This window comes from Homalodisca vitripennis, chromosome 2, assembly GCF_021130785.1.
Source record: "Homalodisca vitripennis isolate AUS2020 chromosome 2, UT_GWSS_2.1, whole genome shotgun sequence".
Lineage (NCBI taxonomy): Eukaryota > Metazoa > Arthropoda > Insecta > Hemiptera > Cicadellidae > Homalodisca > Homalodisca vitripennis.
Genome location: NC_060208.1, coordinates 108230303 through 108250000, shown reverse-complemented (window position 1 = coordinate 108250000; position 19698 = coordinate 108230303). Strand labels below are relative to the sequence as shown.

Below are 19698 nucleotides of genomic sequence, written 5' to 3'. Positions count from 1 at the left end.
TATTGCAGTTCTAAATAATTGTTATAGCTTACATTAATTATACTTATAATGATTTGATATATATATAATTATTTTATACAAAATAATACAATAAAAGTTATATCTTCATTTTTAGTTTGTCATATGAACAATTTTACAACAAACAAAATAAAGCATACTGAAATAAAAAAATTATGATTTCTTTACAAAACCCTTACAAAAATGATTAAAAACACCATCAAATTTTTCACTAGTACATTGCAAATGTACTAGGCAAAAAAGGGTTAACACTGAATTCACACAAGAATGGATAAAGTCAACTTTTTCCTTTTCAATAAAACTTAACTGATTTTTTCTCATTCCTAAAAAAATCAAAATTAGTCAAGAGGAATTAATGGATAATTTATAAAACTATAAAACTGCTTTTTTATACTATTTAATCCATCGTGGTGTTACTAGAATTACATTAAACTTTAATTTCAGTGTAAAAAAATAAGAAATTAAATATTGATAGCGTTGCTACTTATTTATATTATAAATACACTGAAATAGTAGAGTGAAACATGAAAAATACTAAACAGAGAGAAAAGTTAACTGCATGGTGATTGTGGATTAATACATTGTGGTATACATTGTGGTAATCATGTTTTATTTTAATAACAGTCATGTTTACCACTATGAGGTTTTTCTTTCATGACACACACATGACAAACACTATATGAGAGCTTTTAAACTTCTTATTAAAGTTTTCTTGCAATAAAATTAAACTTAACACAAACTACACATATTTGAATGGAAATCATCTTACCAGAAACAAAATTGGATATATTCTGAGCCAGTTGGGATATCTCAGAACTATTGTTGCAATTGTAGTATTCCAACCCAACTTCACGGAGCTAAAATAATTAAAAAGTACATTTTAAGTATTAAAATTGTTTCATATGCTATACAAATATCTTCACATTTAGTGAAGTCTTTATGACATACAAGGCATGTTTTTGTAAGTAAGGAAAGTTTTGGTATGTATAAAACAAGTTAACTTTTGGTAACTATTTATTTGTATATGGCAACTTAAACTCCTATCTACTTTTCTAAATAATTTCAACCAATATAAAGGCACTTACTTATCATACTGTTTTATGGCATCATTATATAAAATTTTCACCTGATTTAACAGTGACTGCAACACGATTGTCTGGTGCTGTTGTCATTGTATCAGAGCTGACCTTTAATATGTTCTTCAGTGGCAAATACGCAAATAGTCACTGGGCACTAGATTGGGATTTTATGGATGATAGTCAAATTGTTCTCTGTCAAATATTGTTGAGATTAATTTGCGCTTGTTTTGACACATGGTTTTAAAATATTTTTTTGCTGAATTCTTGTAAAATGTAACTTTTTAAAGTTTTGTATTATAATTTCTGTTAAATTATGATTGTTGCCTTGATGTTGTTAAATTTTTGATAAAATCTTTGTGTTGTTAATTATAAATTAAAGCCTATTGTTCTCTTACCTCATGAGACATTTAATATATTATGAAAATTATAATTATTACACTTATCCATTATTTAGCTTGAAACTACTATGGAGTAAACTGACAACAGCATTTTATTAGTATAAAATTATTATAAAGTTATTGTATATAGAATAATTGTAGAATAGCGGTTCTTGCCTGCACAAAATTTGTTTTTGACAATAAGGAAATTTATTGATTGCATATGGATGGGCATTTTCATGCAGCAAAACAATCCATTTTTTAATAGGTTTACAATAATGTCATAGAGAACAATTCTTGTAACTTGAGGAAACTCTTCTGATAACAAATAAATTATGAAAAAATCAGTTCATTTTCTCATTTTCATTGATTTTCTGCACCAAATTATCACTGATCACTATGGGTTGTCCACTTAATTTTTCATCATGAACATTCTTTCGGCCATCTTTTTAAAGTTCTTACCTATTTCTGTGCCATCCCATCACTCATTATGTTTTGACTGTACATTCCATATTCTGACAGTGAATTTTTAATGCTTTCACATCTTTACCCTTAAGATAAGAATTTATAACATGTATTCCACAGTCTGTGAGATTCTCCATTGACAGAGGCATTTTAAATACGTGTAAACACAAACAAAGTTTGCCAAAATGTGCCTATGGCTTAACAACAGATATAAGTACTATACAATGTGCAAATGAGGAACACCAATCGCAGCACTGGAATCTCAAAATGAGACACTTAAAAAACATGATGGCGATTACTTTAACAGTCAATAAAGGTATTTCCAACAAGTACTATTGATGAAATTTTGTAGATAGAACTCGTATAAGTAGAACATGGCATTCCAAAAGGATTGCTACTCTGTCCTCTACTATTTAACATCTTTTGACAAGCTTTAACCAAATGATACTTCCAATTTTTGGGTTTACAATAGACAAATACAATGTGAATCTCTCACCATGTCGTACATTACAAAATTCTCCAGTGGGGTGAACATGACGAGGGCAGGACCCTGGGTGACGTATGGTGCGAGTGTGAGACTTTTCACACCTGGTGGTGATAGCCACAGTGATACCTGATGTAGCCGAGATGTCACCCAGTCTGTCAGCTGGTCTGCTGAGAAGTGGCCAGGGTAGTCCTACAACATGTTCATAATCTCATAGATACTGGAGCCAAACACTGAAAATGCTCTTCAGTATTGATTTTCTGCAATAACTATGAGCTTAAATTAAGAATCTGTAATTAATTGCTTTGTAATACCACTTGCTTAACTTTGTTATTGATGATATATGATTGGGACCAACTAATTAAAAAAAAGAAACAACAGCTTACACTGTAGATCTTATAGTTGTCTGAGCTAGCCATAACCATTAATTTGGTGTATGTGAGAAGACAAAATAGTTGGAGTCTCTAGGATCATGAGCAATGCATCTGACTGCCTTGTACTTAGGTTTAGCCCACAAGCCTTGAATTTAGTGACAATTGCAGTCCAAATGGTTGGCAGATATTACAGATTTATGATGTGCAGCAATTTGGATAAATGGGTGTATGTAATTTATACTGAAATTTATACTTGAAGCCCATCAAGCTTTATGATCTAATTTTTCTTGTTTTCCCAGATTTCACTTAGAGTGTTACAGTGAATGGTATAAAGATATAAAAAAAGGACTGGCCTTTTTTAGTAAATGTATGACCTTGCTTGGTACAATAAAAAAGCGTACACTTTGGTACAAGGACCACATGATATCACCATTCAGAATGAGCAGTGTTTAAAAAACATGAGTGTTCCCAACCAAGGTACCAGAATAGACCTGGTATAATAACAAGGGAATGTACTACCAAAATTGGAACTACAGAAACATGATCTTGTAATACAGCTTTTTGTAGGTCAGATTTTGGTCATCGTTGGAAGCTAGAGTCTAATGGCATCTTCTTGAGTAACCACACATCCCCACTTGAGTAGTGTTAAATGTAGTAAATGTATACATGCTACTTGTAAGTGGTGAAGGAATGGATTTTATTATTGATCCATTGTCCTACCATAAAAACCAGTTTCTTGGCTAAAACCAGTAGATGAATGGCCATTAGCAAGGCTAGACATCACTCATCCTTCGTTGGTATACATATAATACTATTTGTGTTTAACAGCAAAAACAATTAGTAATGACACAAACAGCAAGAGTGACGTAGAATCACTCACCAAAGTCTCGTTCCAGAGGTAGAGCTTGATGCAGGGGCTTCTGTCTACTCCCATCTCCACTGTGGTCTTGAAGCTAGTCACCACAGCAAATGCTATCTCTTGTCTGACATCCCGTTCTAGGAATTTGAGTGCAGTCTCGTACATTGCACGGTACGGCGTACCGCCACGCATTCCTTGAAAGTTCAGGTAGGCCACTACCACTACCTGCAAAATAGAGGGTATAGTAAACAAAGTTTGATTTAAAATAATTTTTAGTGTCTTTACAATAATTAAACAGTAGCATATTAACACAATATATATATATATATATATATATATATATATATATATATATATATATATATATATATGAGCACTGAATTTTTGTTTCTGTTTTTGTGTACACTTTAAAGTACTTAGAAGAGTGTGTATATATATATATATATATATATATATATATATATATATATATATATATATATATATATATATATATACTCTTCTAAGTACTTTAAAGTGTACACAAAAACAGAAACAAAAATTCAGTGCTCATGTTTAATTTTCGAGTTCACAGAACCCTTCATCAGAACACACTGAATTAAAACATATAAACAGAACTCAAACCAAAAACAAAAGACATAACCAAAATAAAATTCTAACAAATAAATACCATAAACAATATCTGTATATATACATACAGTAGAACCTCTCATATCTGACCATGACGGGACCGAGCCATGGTGTTTCATTTTTTAGTTCAGATTCAGAGGGGTGACTGGGAGTGTTATCGAAGAGCAAAACAGCACAAGCAAGTAAGTTTTTAGACTTTAAATCTTTTTACTGAGGGGACAAATTTGTTAATTAACAACTTTTCTGAGTAAACATTTGTTTATTATTTTCAATTTGTTTACATTTATAATGAGTAAATTTTATAATAATAAGTAACCATAGTTTATAACGCAGTCTTAGATTTCAGCGATTAGGTAAGTACTCATCTACTTTAGAAAATGCCCTAAAACATAAGAAGGTCAGAATTTGACTCTGAAGACTACTTTTGAAGCAATGGACAAGAACTATGGTAAATGAAATTTCACTGGACTGTTATTTAGAATTAATGAACCAATTCCAGCTCAAATGTTCTAAAATATTTAAAAAAACGTTTAATATAAATTTAAAGACTGACATAAAACCCATCTTAGTTCCCTTTTGACAGGAGTAGGCTTGCCTGATCTATGTTATATATTTTCTTAATCAGAAAACAAAACAAAATCAACTGTGGAACAAAACATACTAATATTGAAGTAAATTACAATGGCCACAATTATAGTTTTTGATGTATTTTCTTGATTGTGGCAACAAGGCAAGCTCAAAATTGGCGTCAGAAATATAATTCACTTGAACCAGAAGAGGTCATAAACGTGCAACGCCAAAAAGCAGTGGGTAACTGCTAGCGTGCAGATATAAGAGACAATGTAGTCTAACTAAAAAGTAGGCTTCTCAGAGCTGTGAATGTATATATATATATATATATATATACATATATATATATATATATATATATACATATATATATATATATACATATATATATATATATATACATATATATATATATATATATATATATATATATATATATACATATATATATATATATATATATATATATTCTTGATCGGGAGAGAGGCAAAATCAGCTTTGGAATAAAAATACTAAGGCCGGAGTAAGTTAAAATGACAATAAATATACACTTTTTAACATTTTTTCTTTATCGTGGGAAGAAGCCTACTGAACATTGTTGTTAGAAATATAATTTACTTGAACCAGAAGTGCTCATACCCATACAAACCTTGCGAAGTTGCGTGCAAAGCCGCGGGTAACTGCTAATATATAATAAATCACACATGGGAAAATAACTAACTATGCAATTGATGTTTATTTACATGAACTGCAATCTTTCATTTGATTCTCATTTTGTATTATACCCATAATTTGAAGAATATATGTTAACCTGAATCCATCTACATTACTGCTAGATCATCATCGAGATTTATTGGGACTACAACTTATTATCTCCCACATCACTTGAAATGGCAAACCATCTAAACAAATATTTTGCCAATATAGCCAAAAGAACTCTCTAAAATAATGAGCAAGGCAATTTTCATCTAATAAAAACCACTCAATACACATAATCTCACTTGTCTAAACTTTACGAGGGGGTACAAAAAAAAAACCGGAATTGTATTGCTGGCAGCGTGTAGTACACATTCCTGCCGCTAGGCGTGTGTCGCGCAACCCATTGTGAGCTCAGTGACCCCAGTTCCGTTGTCCTAGTGCATTCTGTTCGTTCGTAGTGACTGTTTTCGCTAACCCTGTTTTGTTCTTGTTTCGTTTTTTGTCATGGCAAGTTTAAGTGAACAACGTGCAGCTGTGAAATTTTGTTTTTTACTTGGTAAAAATGCTGCAGAAACTATTTTAATGTTGAATACAGCTTACAAAGATGATGCTATGGGGAAAACTCAGGTCTACGAGTGGTTCACTCAATTTAAAAATGGCGACATGTCGATTGAAGACAAACCTCGTTCTGGACGTCCATCAACCTCTCGAACGGACGAAAATGTTGAGAAAATTCGTGAACTTGTGCTCACCGACCGTCGACAGACAATTGAGGAACTATCAGAGAGTAGTGGGTTAACTTGGAGCTCGGTTCAGCGAAAAGTTCGCCAGAAAAGACCCGATTTGTGGCAGACTGGAGACTGGTTCTTCCACCACAACAATGCACCGGCACACACAGCCATCTCAGTTAGGCAGTTTTTAGCCAAAAACGGCATGGTTCCGCTGCCCCACGCACCTTACTCGCCTGACCTCGCTCCATGCAACTTTTTTTTATTTCCACACATGAAAAAAGGATTGAAAGGTCAACGATTTGACAGCGTTGAAGAGGTTAAGAAAAAAACAAAGCTCGAGCTTGCAGCCATTTCTAAAGATGACTACAAAAAATGTTTTGATCAATGGAAATTCCGTTGGGACAATAGTGTATTAGTTGTAATGGAGATTATTTTGAAGGAGATAAGGTCGTATTGTAAAAAATTTGATAATATATAATTTTTATAAAATAATTCCGGTTTTTTTTTTTGGGTACCCCCTTGTACATCTGCAAAACAAACTGTTTTAAAATTAATAAAATTATAGAAACACTAAAAGCAAAGGCTTTAGCAGAAGATGATTTCTCATCAAAAGTAGTTAAATCCTGCAGAAGTGAAATCCTGATGAAATATGTTTAAAATTTCAATTTCATCCCACAATTTGTTAAACAAATTACCTATGTTTATTAATAAATTTCAACAGTTTGTTCCAAGAATGTTATTGTTTCCTTTCTATAACAAAATAATATTAGAAGATAGCACTCACGTTATAGGCACTCCTCAGATTGACCAAGTCTGCTTGTCCATGTACGCGGTGTAATGGTCGCATAATACCTTCCAGGAATGCACTCATGTACCGGTGTTCACGTGGACCACGATATTCCACACCGGTCTCGTGTGTAATATAGGCCACTAGCTTGGGAAACTGTTGTATTTTGTCAAGCGTTTTCCTGCAGTCACTTTTTGGTTGCCAGCAGTTGATACCAGCAAAGTACACCTGTAACAATTCTGTTTATTGAGCTCAGAGCTGCAGTTTTCTAACTAAAAGATCAATAACACTTTGAAAATAGGTTTGGACTATTTTCTTTAACAAAATATCATTTTCATAAATTCAAATGCTACCAGTACAAAAAAAATGAAAAATACCTCTGCACCTTTAAGTTTTCTATACAGTTTCCAGAGAGAAATTAAGCATTATCAAAATATATGGGGCTAAATCAAATATAAATGTTAATTTTGCTTAGAATACAGGTCCTAACTAGATGATGCTGTGTGGTGAACTGTTCTGGTTAGTGTTTAGTTCAGCACTGCCGTCAGTACAGTCATCACTGAGCAAGTTTCTTTGTATGTTGAGCAAAAGATTATCATAAAGCTTTTTTCTAACCAATGAAGGCGTTAAACCGTCTGAAATTTTAACTCGTTTGTGGGCATAGTTTGGAGTTTGGAGACAATACACTGTCTCAGAACCGTGTGTTTACGTGGGCAAGAGAATTCAAGGATGGACGTGAATGGGCTGAAAACAGAAGTCATGACTGACGCCCAAGGACAAGCCTTTTAGATGACAATATTCGTGCTGTTCGAGAACTTATTAAACGTGATCGCGGTTAACCATGGAAAAAAATTTCATCAGAAGTACGTATCAGCTATGGAAGTGTTCAATCTATAATCACTGATGGGCTGAGTTTCAGAAAAATTAGTGCTCGATAGGTTACATGGTCGTTGATTGAAAACCAAAAGCAGGTTAGGTTGGAGATCTCTGGAAGGCTTCTGGATCAATTGCAACAAGAAGGAGGGGTATTTTAAAGCACATTGTTACAAGCAATTAGTTGTGGGTACACCATTACACCCTCCAGTCAAAAATGGCAAGTAGGGAGTGGCGTAGAATGGATGAAGATTTTTATGTGGAAGCCAAAACTTTCATTCTGCTGGAAAAGTCCATGCAACAATTTTTTTGGACTATTGGAGAATTTGATTTATCGATTTTCTGCATGATCAATGTACAGTGAATGCAGCTTACTACTGTCAGTTGTTACAGTCGGTGAAAGCCGCCTATCGAAAAAAAAGAAACTATAAGCCCATCAGAGTTGTCATTTTCCTCCAAGACAACACCAGGCCTAACCGCGGCTTTGACATGGGAAACACTGGGAGAAATGGGCTGGAAAACCCTAGCACTCTTGCAATCTCTACCAGTGAAAGCAGATTGGGACATATACCTCCTTCATATCTAGGCTCGCACCCAGCCACAAAGGAAGCTTCAACCTCTAAAACTAAGACAAGTTATCCTCTTATACCAGTATGTTGAAATACAGAAATAGAATAAATGGGAATAAAATTAAAGAACCAAAAGAATGAAAATTATATGAGGGTTGTTTGGAAAGTAAGATGCTTTAATATTATAAATAAAAACAGACATTTACAGCTAACTTTTACAATTTTTTCATTTACAATTTTATTGGCATCTGATGAAACATCTTTATAGTCAGAATTTTTTGAGATTATCGCCTCTTTAAATGATGTAATAAGTACGAGTAAGCTGCTTTGATTACTCTGTGATAGTAAGAGAACATTCACCATTTCTGGCATTCTGGACATTTTTCTAGGAAGACCTGATCAGCTCTGTTTTCAGTATTTTATGGGACTGTTGAAATTGTAAACTGATAAGCTTCATAGTACGAGGGGGTACCCAAAAGTTTCCGAAATAACTCTGCTGTGGGTGGAGCTTGTGCAGTACAAACTTCAATGCTAGGTGTCAATAGTGCTATTCATCACTATTTCAGTAGTGTCTGAATCGCCGAACTGGTTTGTTCTGTTCTCCTGTTGTGACAGTTTTTGCTGTTGTTTTGTGCTATTTGCCCTGTTTTAAGGTGACAAGTTTGACTGAACAGTATGCAGCTATGATATTTTGTGTTCTGCTCAGTAAAAATGCTGTTGAAACTGCTTTCATGTTGAACACAGCCTACAAAGATGCCACTTTGGAAAAAAAACTTGTGTACAAGGGATTTTCTCGGTTTATAAATGGTAAAATGTCCATTAATGACAAGTTTCGTTTCGGATGTCCATCAACTGCCCAATTAGTTGATCTTGGAATTCGGGTTATCTTGGAATACAGTTCAGTGAATTTTATCTGAAGATTTGGAAATGAGAAGAGTCTATGCCAAGTTTATGTCTAGCGCTCTGACAGACAACCAAAAACAATATCGAGTTGAAACATGTCGTGATTTTAAAAAATAACTTGAAAAACTAATCATGATTTCCTGATTACTGGTGATATTCATTATTGGGGATGAGTCATGGTGCTGCGGTTATGACACAGAAACAAAGCAACAATCAAGTCAATGGAAGACGGTATTTGCACTCCATAAAAAAAAATCAAGTCAAATCAAACATGAAGACAATGCTCATTTTCTTTTTTTATGAGACAGGGGTAGTTCATTCAGAGTTTGCTTCTTCAAACCAAACCATTAATTAAAGGTTTTTATCAGGCTTTTTAATTAGAAGTTTTGTCAGAATTTTAAATTAGAAGTTTTATGAGGATTGAGCTGCAATGTTCGTCAAAAAAGACCAAATTTGTGGTAGACTGGAGATTGGGTTTCCCATCATGACAACGCACCTTACTCAACTGTCCTAACTCCATGTGATTTTGTCTTATTTCCTTGTATAAAAAAGAATGTGAAAGGACTCAGATTCAACAACTTAGACAATATCAAGAAAAAAGTGAAGAAGGAGCTGTCAGCGATTACTGAAGAAGAGTACAAAACATTTTGAACAGTGATAGCACCGATTGAACATCTATGTAAAGTATAATGAAGTTTGAAGGGAACAAGGTTGTTATATAAAAAAAATACAATATATAGCTTTTAAAAAAGTATTTGAATTTTTTTCCCTTTCGTACACTTCCAGGGTGTACAAAAGTCTGCTTGAGGCTTCAATGCTTGGCAGTGTGTCACACCTTAGAAGAAGAAAAAGAGAATAAGGACATTTTATCCTTTTAAGATTTTTTAATCATACTTATATCAACATACCTGTTGGTAATGTTGGGTAGCTGCAGTGTCAAAGTGTCTACGGGCAGCCTGACTGTCTGCATCCCATGGTGCGTAGTACATGATGAACGATATGTCACCCTCACTTGCCCGAACCAGCGCTGCCTCCAGCTCTCCCCGGAAGTAGTCGGCAACCAGTGAGCCTTGTGGGAAGAACGGGGCCGGAGCAGGGGCACTCCCAATATTGCTGTTATAGACATACTGAGTGTGAAATTTGATACATCAATCTTATACTGTAATACAAGGCAATTCTGTAATATGGATCTAAACATCCAGTGTTAGTGTTTTACCTAATGTTTAGAGTTGTAACATTATTACATCAGATCATTATATTAACAATAAGAAGAATAAAGGTTAAACAGAGTTGTGATAAATATAGCACTCATCAGTAAGTAACTGAACCCATGAAATGAAATTATTTTTTAATTAGTTATTTTGATAAAGTACTTGAAAATGTTAGTTAAACATGTCAACTGCTGTGGGACAAAACCGAGTGCACTTCAAGACCAACTTATAACTTACCCAACTTCTGAAGCTAGGACTTTGAACATAGTATATGGGTTCCAACTCTCGCAAACTTTTACAGGAGCTTCCTGAATATCACTGAGAGACATAGACTTCTCCTTTGAAACCTCTACTAAGTGTAGTGTTTAGCCTTATAGTCTCGTACTTTGTTCTTGTTGTAGTCTCGTATTGAAGCTCGCCGAGTCTGTCTCTCTTGGGCAAAGTAGTGCCATCATGTTTCTCTATGCGCTCTTTTTTGTACTCGTTAGTGTGTGTATCACGGTTTCCGTCGGAGGTAACATGTTCCGATTGCGGTAGCTTATCCCTTTGTTCTCGTGATGGTTCCTCTCTAAACTTGTTCCTACTCCGATGCCAATGACATTCTCAGTGAAAGTGACTTGTTCTTCCGTGGATCCTACTTCAACTTTGGAAAACCCCTTCCCCTCAGATGAAGCAAGGCAAGAATGAATATCAACATCGGTGAGTTTGAATCAATCCTCATAAGATACACCCTTTATACTTCATGTCTCACCCGTCCTTTCATCTTCGGATGTAATTGTTCTTAATTTTTAATTTTATTGTGCTCTTTCCAAAACGTAACATTTGGTCCTCCGAGTCAGGATCTCTAGTTTCTTCATTTACTTGTCTCTCTTTGTCTTTCCACACTTAACAGCATGGGTTCTACATAGGGAGAACCATTGTAACAAACCTTGTCATCCAACATTGTAGTATGGTAGAGGCCTCTCAGAACGAAGTCAACTGGACATCATCTACTTGGATTTTAGCATAGCCTTCGACAAAGTTGATCATTTGATTCTAAATGCTAAGATTGAAGTCTATAGTATTGATGGGACACTATTGTTTTGGATGACGAGTTATCTGGTCGATAGAAGACTTATGTGAAGTCGAATGACTTCAACAAGGATGCCTCAGGGTTCCCACCTTAGTCCTTTATTGTTCCATCTGTTCATAAATGATATCATAGCCAAGCTGAAAGTACATTGCCTTTTGTTTGCTAACGCTATTAAGCTTTACAACCAGGTTAGAGCTATGAGTAATTGTTCTTTATTACTCCTAGAGATCCTTTCCTTATGAGGATGGTATACCATACGTGATGTTGAGCATTGGTGTAGGCAGAATGGTATACCTTTAAATTCAGAAAAATGCTCTGTTGTGTAATTTCACAGGAAAAATCTCCAGTGATTTGTGATTATTCTGTCTCAGATCATCTACTGAACCTGCAGTCATCAGTAAAAGATCTAAGAGATTTTCTCTGCCACAATTTAAGTCCTGTTGAGCATGTGAATAGTGTGTGCAGCAAGGTTTTGAGAATATTAGGAATGCTTTCACGGGTCTCTCACCATCTAAATGATCCAATGTCATTAAAAACCATACATGTTGCACATGTCCGCCCTCTTTTGGAGTACAGTTCCACCGTAGAGTTCCTTCACCAGGTTTACCTTAGCCAAGATCTATTAACGAATCCAGAGAAAATTTGTTAGAATTGTTGGCTACAGGTTGGGATACAACTATAATGAAGTATCAGTCTCCAACTTGGAAAAAGACCTAAATTTAAACTCCCTGGAGCCCAGAAGAGACATTCAAGATGCCATGTTTCTTTACTACCCAATCAACAATGTCATAAGATTCTCCATTCTTTTCTGAAACGTGTGAAGTTTAGATATCTTTGATATCTTTCAATACAATCAACCAAGACTCATTAATAACACTGATCAATTAATTAACTTAAATCATCTGTGCCAACATAAACTTATTTTCAGATTGTAGACATATTATTTGATAAGTGACTTAATCTAAATAAAAATTATAATTAAGTTTACAAAACTAACCAAAGTAACATTTAAAGTAATAAACTGGATTTTAAATCTTTGTTTCAATATGTTTGCTTAGTTGTTATGAGTTCTTTATTATTTAGTTGAAATGCCCCCTATTACCTATTCCAATTGTTTGTTTTATGATTATATTTCCTAAATATTTATGAGATTATGTCACTGTACATACTAAATTATTGTTTTTATTTCAAACATATGACATGTATTTAATATTTTAGCTATGTTAATATTTACTGATAATTTCTGTAATTCCACAAATGCAATATCAATGATTATACCAAGTGATATAAAAACTATTTCACTTATCATACTCTGCTCGTTTATTAATATCTACATAAAATCTGGATGCACTTATCGCAATCTACATGACTTTTGTTCTAGTTTGCTGGATTTGAAGGGGCTGCAATATAATGAGCAGTTACCACCACAAACAAATCAACTACAGAACCCAAAATCTTGAACTGAATTTATTTATAGGTATTTCAAATTACAGAATAGTTCAGCTATTATAAATCTAAATTAATACCATAATTATGAATAAAAAATATCTAGCCTATGTGTATTTATTAAATTAAACAAACAAAGCAGTGTAACATTTTGTTGTTACTTTTTACTATTTTAAATGATATAACACGTTTGACAGCATATAACAAAAGTAAGGTATGTTTATCGTGGCTGTTATTACGTATCATGCACAAATGTATGAATCAATTTTGAACGGTATTGTTTCAATACATTAAAAAGAGGTGAAATTATGTAATTGCAAATAACAATGATTAGAATGTTTTTCTACTATTTATTGATAATTTGGTTCCCTGAGTCAATTTTTGAGGTAGCCACTTACTATTTTGCGGTCTTTGAAGATGTTTTTCATGTTAATATATACACTTAAGATAAAGCAAAGAAGTTGAATTTTTTATTGTAGTTATGTAAAGAGCGCATAGGGTATATGAAAAAGTAATTATTACCAAGTATCATCTAAACCGGATTCATCAAAGTAACCATAAAAAATTAAACTTAAGTACTACCACATTTTAAAATGAATAAGCTGATCTAAGTAGTTTAATACTCGGGTAGAGTACGACACCCGGACCCAGTTTTTACATTGAAATTGACAAACGATATTATTTAATTATTATAATCAATCAATAACTTACTTATTAATAATTTAAACAGTTAAGTTAAATGAACTATAAGCACTTTCAAATAATACCGTTATATTTGACTTTTAAATAAGTGAATTCATCTACGCTTAATTACAAATATCAGTAAGTTTTAGAAAACTAAACAAAATTGCTATAAAATATGATAAATCATGTTTTTCTTGGCTTCAAGATGTTGGTATGTAACAAAAAACCCATTATGTAGAATTTGTGGGGAAAAAACAAATTCAATTATGAGAGAAGCAAATATGGTCATGTTCAGACGAAAAAAAAAGTAATAGTGGACATAATTCCAGTAAAAATGCACTAAAGAACAGTTTCTTTGAATGATCTAAGTTTGACATGGGCATCATTTGGAGTTTGATATACTTTTTTTTTACCAGAAACCAGACCAACTATGATTTTTTTAATTATTGAGTGTAGTTTGAATTTACACAACCCATCAAGAAGTAGGATATCTGACTGGCTGTTGTTTTGTAGAGAGGTTTGTTTTTTATGGATTGATGAACAATTTAAAAGGGAAGAAAAACTTAGAGGTACTGTGATGGTGGTGGAAATACATGAATGCAAAATAGGAAAATGAAAATATGACAAAGTGAGGTTGGTAGTGGAAATAAGGATGTTAGGTTTTATTGAAACCATACCAGAAGGACAAACACAGAATGGTTGTAGATACAGAATTCAGGTTTGCCTTGAAAACAAATTATGTAAAATCCCTAATTCCTCTTGTATTAAAGCGTGTAAAGCTGGGGACAACCATAGTCACAGACATATGGAAGGCATATTTAAGAGTGAATGTAGTTTCATCCATTTTACTGTCAATCGTTTAGACCCAACAACTTGCGCCAACACTCAAGACAGTTAAAAGCTTGTGAAAGGCCATGAAATGCTATTTGAAAAGTAGCATACCATCTGACCCGCTCACAGACCATCTGTATTTATACAGAAGAGAGGTGCGGTTTTCTGAAGAGGACACATTCAACCATTTCTTGAAAGCAGTTAAAAATTACCCAAGAGAAAGCATATTATAGATTCCACAAGTTTCCTATTTTAATTCTTAATATTGTCAAGTTATCATTTATTTTTATATTCCAAATGTTTGTTATCACTTCTTAATCATTTCCGAGTTTTTCCTATTTTTTGTTCCTAATTATTTGTTGGATCCGTCTGGTTCATTTATTAATTATGAAATTGTCACTGTAGGCCTTATACATTAAATACATTATTTATATTATAAACATATCATTTTTATTTAGAATTATAGATACTTTGATGTCGATAGTCTAGTATTCGATATATGAAATTATGCTTTTATATTCTAGTTATATAAATTTACTTTCTAACATTAAATTATTTACAAAAATCTACTACTTGCTAGACCCCTCAGATGTAATTCTAAGGATAATGACAAATTAAACAGTTAATCCAATACTGTTAATATAATCAGGGCTACAAATAATTATACTTCATGTTATTATGTTTTATCAGATACAATGAAACCACTTACGAATTAAATGAGGCATAGGTTGTGAACACAATGAGGAGTAGGAAACACAACTCCCTTCCAACAATAAACATTTTGCTATAACTTTGGCTAGCTTTTTGACAGCTATGCAATTTTTCATCATCGTTTTCTTTCGATTTGGCAGATGCACCAGGGTCCAAAGACATCGCTCCACGTCATAGAATAGGTCCAGGGTCAACTCTCATTGTATTTAATAACTTGTGCTAGAAACAAAATTAAATTACATCGATGAATTGTCTCTACATTTCAAAGGTTTCACCAATGTAGCGGAAACGTCTCGTAAACAGTTAAATCTAATTACGTCCTTTAAGCTAAATGTAATAACCTAACACGTATGGCAAGGCAACCAAAATCTTTCTGTCAATTTTTTCTTATCTCATGTGATTTCCAACAGTGAGTAACGTTTACTTGTTCATTCCAAAGAGAAATATCATAATGATCTTTTGTATTTTATTGACAGTCAAACACTCAACGTAGACAACAAAATCACCTTAAATTATAGGGAGATCAATTTATTTCGTTGCTCCATGATGAAGTAAAGTCCGCTTCATCAGATATATTCCGTAGCGTGATTAGTAAAAAAGAAATTATTCAGCATTATGAGCGAATCAGATAACATTACAAAATTGATCAGTTCGGCGCTTAAAAGCTACATTTACATGAGTGCAAACAGAAAAATTATTATCCATCAGAGAATATGTTATATATTTGTTATTGTATTGAGCCAAGTTGTCTTGAGTTTTGTTACAACAGGTCTTCTGTAAACGTTCAAATTAAAATGCGTTGAACAGTGCCGGTACTTTTTTCTTCGAAAGTGTGGCCTATTGCCATGCACTCAATCTTTCTTCTGCGCACCCTGGAAGTATACCACCAGGCCAGCCAGTTTACAGATTCAGCAGTTCTACAAACCGCCATAAACAACTGATCAGTTCCTTGGGGGAAACAACTGATCCAGTTGGGGGAATTTACCACTATTTCCCACACTATCAAACATGTTGCAGCGGCCAGTTGCTATTGTAGGACAGTTAAGCAGCAGGTGTTCAGAAGTTTCTTCCTGCTCACACAATCTACATGGAGGATCCTCCGAACAACTCTTAGAAGATACTGCCTCAGATGGCCATGTCTCGTAATTAGACTCACAACTTGAGAATACATCAATATGCCTAAGGAAAGAAGAATAGACGCCACCCGAAAAGAACACGACTACAAGACTACTCATCTTCAAACACAAATACAGCCTCCATCTTCTCTCATATTCAGTGTAAACCTACTTCGAGATAGGCTTAAAGGGTTCACCCCTAGAAATATCACTGAATAGTTGAGGCACCGCAATGTTGGACGCTGAACCAAATTATCAGCTCTTTCGTTCACAGAGGCCTTCTCATGACCAAGAACCCAACAAACAGTCACATTGTTGTTTCTGCCAAGGAAAGAAACTACTTGATAGCAATCCCAGACAAGTTTATAGTTGAACACACGAGAGTCAAACTCTTACAATGCTCCCCGAATATTTGGGAAAATTCTAATTGTCTTACTTCTGTGCCATATACTCCAATTCCAAAATGGCTGTGACTTCTGTCTGAAAAACAGTAGGATAGAGACCCATAGCGGTCACCAGGCCCCAGCATGGCTTCATTTCTACAATCCCAGTATCTGCACCATCTTTTGTGTTAGAGTAATCCGTAAACTATTGAAGCTCCACTGGTGAAAAAGTTTTATTTCCCTCCAACCAGCCTCCCTAAACAGTATCACAACCCTGAAAGGTTTGTCGAAGGAAAACTTTGAGGCATGTGATCAATGATAATGTTCATCGCATCCCCTGGATCAGAAGGCTAATCATGCAATGCCCACTTTTGCATCCCGAGGCTGCCCGAAGCTTCACCTGCTGAAGACAGAAGGTACTCCTCCTGTTCATAGCCCAAATGACAATGTCTAAGGGAGCAAGGTTGAGACAGCAGTTTAGATCTGCGCCTGGTGCAAGGCAAGCCATCCTTTGGGTACTATCCAGATTAGCTACTGCCATCCAGAACTCAGTTTTTGGCAACCAAGTAACACACCTAAACGTTAATGCAGGCCCAACTACGGAAACATAAAGCGAATACATAAGCCTTGGCTTAAGTTCCTAAGACCCGCCTATCACGTGTCTGCAATGCACCAAGGACAATTCCATCTGACGACAACTTTCTCCAGATCGGATACCCAGTTAAACCCTTATCAAGGATGATTCCCAGGTACTTGAATTCCGACTTGAACTCAGTGGAAGAGCCTTTCAGAAATATTAGGCCAATACCCTTTATAAATGATAAGATGACGACTGTAAAGACGACCATGGCAGCCTTGGTGAAATCGACTCCATCAAAGTCCATCCCATCACATCAGTTTCCCACCATGCTTAGACTTACATTGGTCAGTTCCGTGATTTTTGTATTAAACTTGCCACTCACAAGAATTACAGTGACATCTGCAAAACCAGTACTGCTCAAAATCTCAAGCAGAGAAAGAGGAGAAAGGACACCACACTGAAGGCAACCTCTCGTAGTCCTTGCACTAACGCTCGCCCCCACAACTTTATCTAACCACATATCTGACCATCAATACCACATCTCAAGCTGCATTAACAATCGCCTGAGAGGCTGTGTTGTCAGAGGACCCTTCGATGTCCAGAAAGACACCTCTGGCTATTAATTTTTCTCCAAGCGCCTTCTCAATTCTGCAAACCAATTTATGCAGGTCTGATTCGCATAATCTCCCTAGACTCTAAACTGGTTAATTTTGTATGAAGGGGACACTCAAAAAGGGATCCCTCCCAATTAACCTAGCAATCATCTTCTCTATGGTTTTACAATATTGCTGATACCTATTTATTGAAAATTACCTCATCTATATTAAGCCAAAAATACCTGATAAAAAGTAGCAAAACTATTTCAAAGTGAACTTATTAAGATTGAGAATATACATTATGCAAAATAAAATAAATTCCAACTTACTCGTTATATGTTGGTTTGGTTGTAATTACATTTGAATAACACTTAAATAGAAGAGACAAATTATTATGTAAAAATATCGTGTTCATATAGATTCTAGGACACGTTTAACAAGAATCTATTGAAAGAGTAGACAATTTATGCAGAGATGCAATAACTGCGGGTGTGAAACTCCCAGAAATTAATGTCCCTTTGAGGGCTGTTAAGTAGTAAAAAAAAGAAAGGACATTGAAAACTATTTGGGTAATCTTTGAATCAACTCCAAAAGCTCACTGGTACAATCATATTGTAAGAAAGGTAAGTTATGTCCCTTGGTTTAAAAGTAGTAAACTTTCAAGGAAGGAAATCATCATAATTTCTCGCCTGAGAATGGGCCATACCAGAGTAACAGTAAGTGTTTTGCAACAAAGACATATTTTACCCCATTATGTTTAAACTGTAGTTTAGGTGTAGAAGATACATTAACCATGTAGTACTACAATGCTCAAATTATGAATATGCCAGAAAAGAATGTTTTCATATATTATCAGGTAGGTTTAAACATCTAAACTATGATATAAAGAATATTCTCATAACTAATGATTTGAACATTTATAAGGAAATTGCACAATTTTTATGTTAAAATAAGAAAAACATTTAAACATAAAAACGATCTCCTTTTCCACTCATCATCATCATCATCATCATCGTCAGACGTTTCCGTTCTCACGGGTCGTCGTACACAGCCTCCTCCACTTTAGTCTATCGTTCCAGGTCTCCTCTTCATCCACCTGTATTTTCTGTAGTCCCCTTCTCTCTATGTCTTTCCACACTTGGTCCTCCCATCTTCCTCTCGGTCTTCCTCTTGGTCTTCTTCCTCCTTCCTCCTTCTCCAGTGCTATTCTAGGCATTCTATTATCTCCCATCCTCTTCACATGCCCCATCCACTGTATTCTTCTTCCTTCCATTGTCTCTTGCAGTGTAGAGGAATGGAATCCTTTTCCACTCTGTCACATAATTATTACTTATACTGGGAGTTCTAACAAAATAAAAAAACCGTGGCCAAACCTTTTCAGATTAGAAAGTTAGCCTGATTGACTCCTGGCCATGAAGATTTCAAACAGAAATCATTTCCTTATTATTCGCTTCTTTAGACATCAAAATCCTCTTTTAAACTAACAAATACATAACATTAATGTAAATCCCATTCCATTAACATTCAATAGTTAAAACTTTCAGAAATATATATTATTATGAACCATGAAACTGCATGTTATTACGGAGCCTCTCTTTTGAGCAAACGCAGAAAGAAAAAAATCATTCTGCTTATCATTTCATCACTCAGA

General features: G+C 34.5%; 1 protein-coding gene across 1 annotated transcript in view; it reads right to left on the bottom strand.

The window, feature by feature from the left end:
* LOC124354548 (thioredoxin domain-containing protein 11) overlaps positions 1-15754 on the bottom strand; it is a 57071-nt gene extending 41317 nt beyond the window's left edge. The window contains exons 1-6 of the mRNA XM_046805089.1: positions 15372-15754; positions 10327-10531; positions 7071-7301; positions 3678-3881; positions 2436-2615; positions 788-875 (exon numbers count right to left, since the gene is read on the bottom strand). Of these exons, the coding sequence (XP_046661045.1) occupies positions 788-875; positions 2436-2615; positions 3678-3881; positions 7071-7301; positions 10327-10531; positions 15372-15535 (1072 nt within the window). The 5' untranslated portion in view covers positions 15536-15754. The remainder of the gene's footprint in view (positions 1-787; positions 876-2435; positions 2616-3677; positions 3882-7070; positions 7302-10326; positions 10532-15371) is intronic.
* Positions 15755-19698: the final 3944 nt, after the last annotated feature.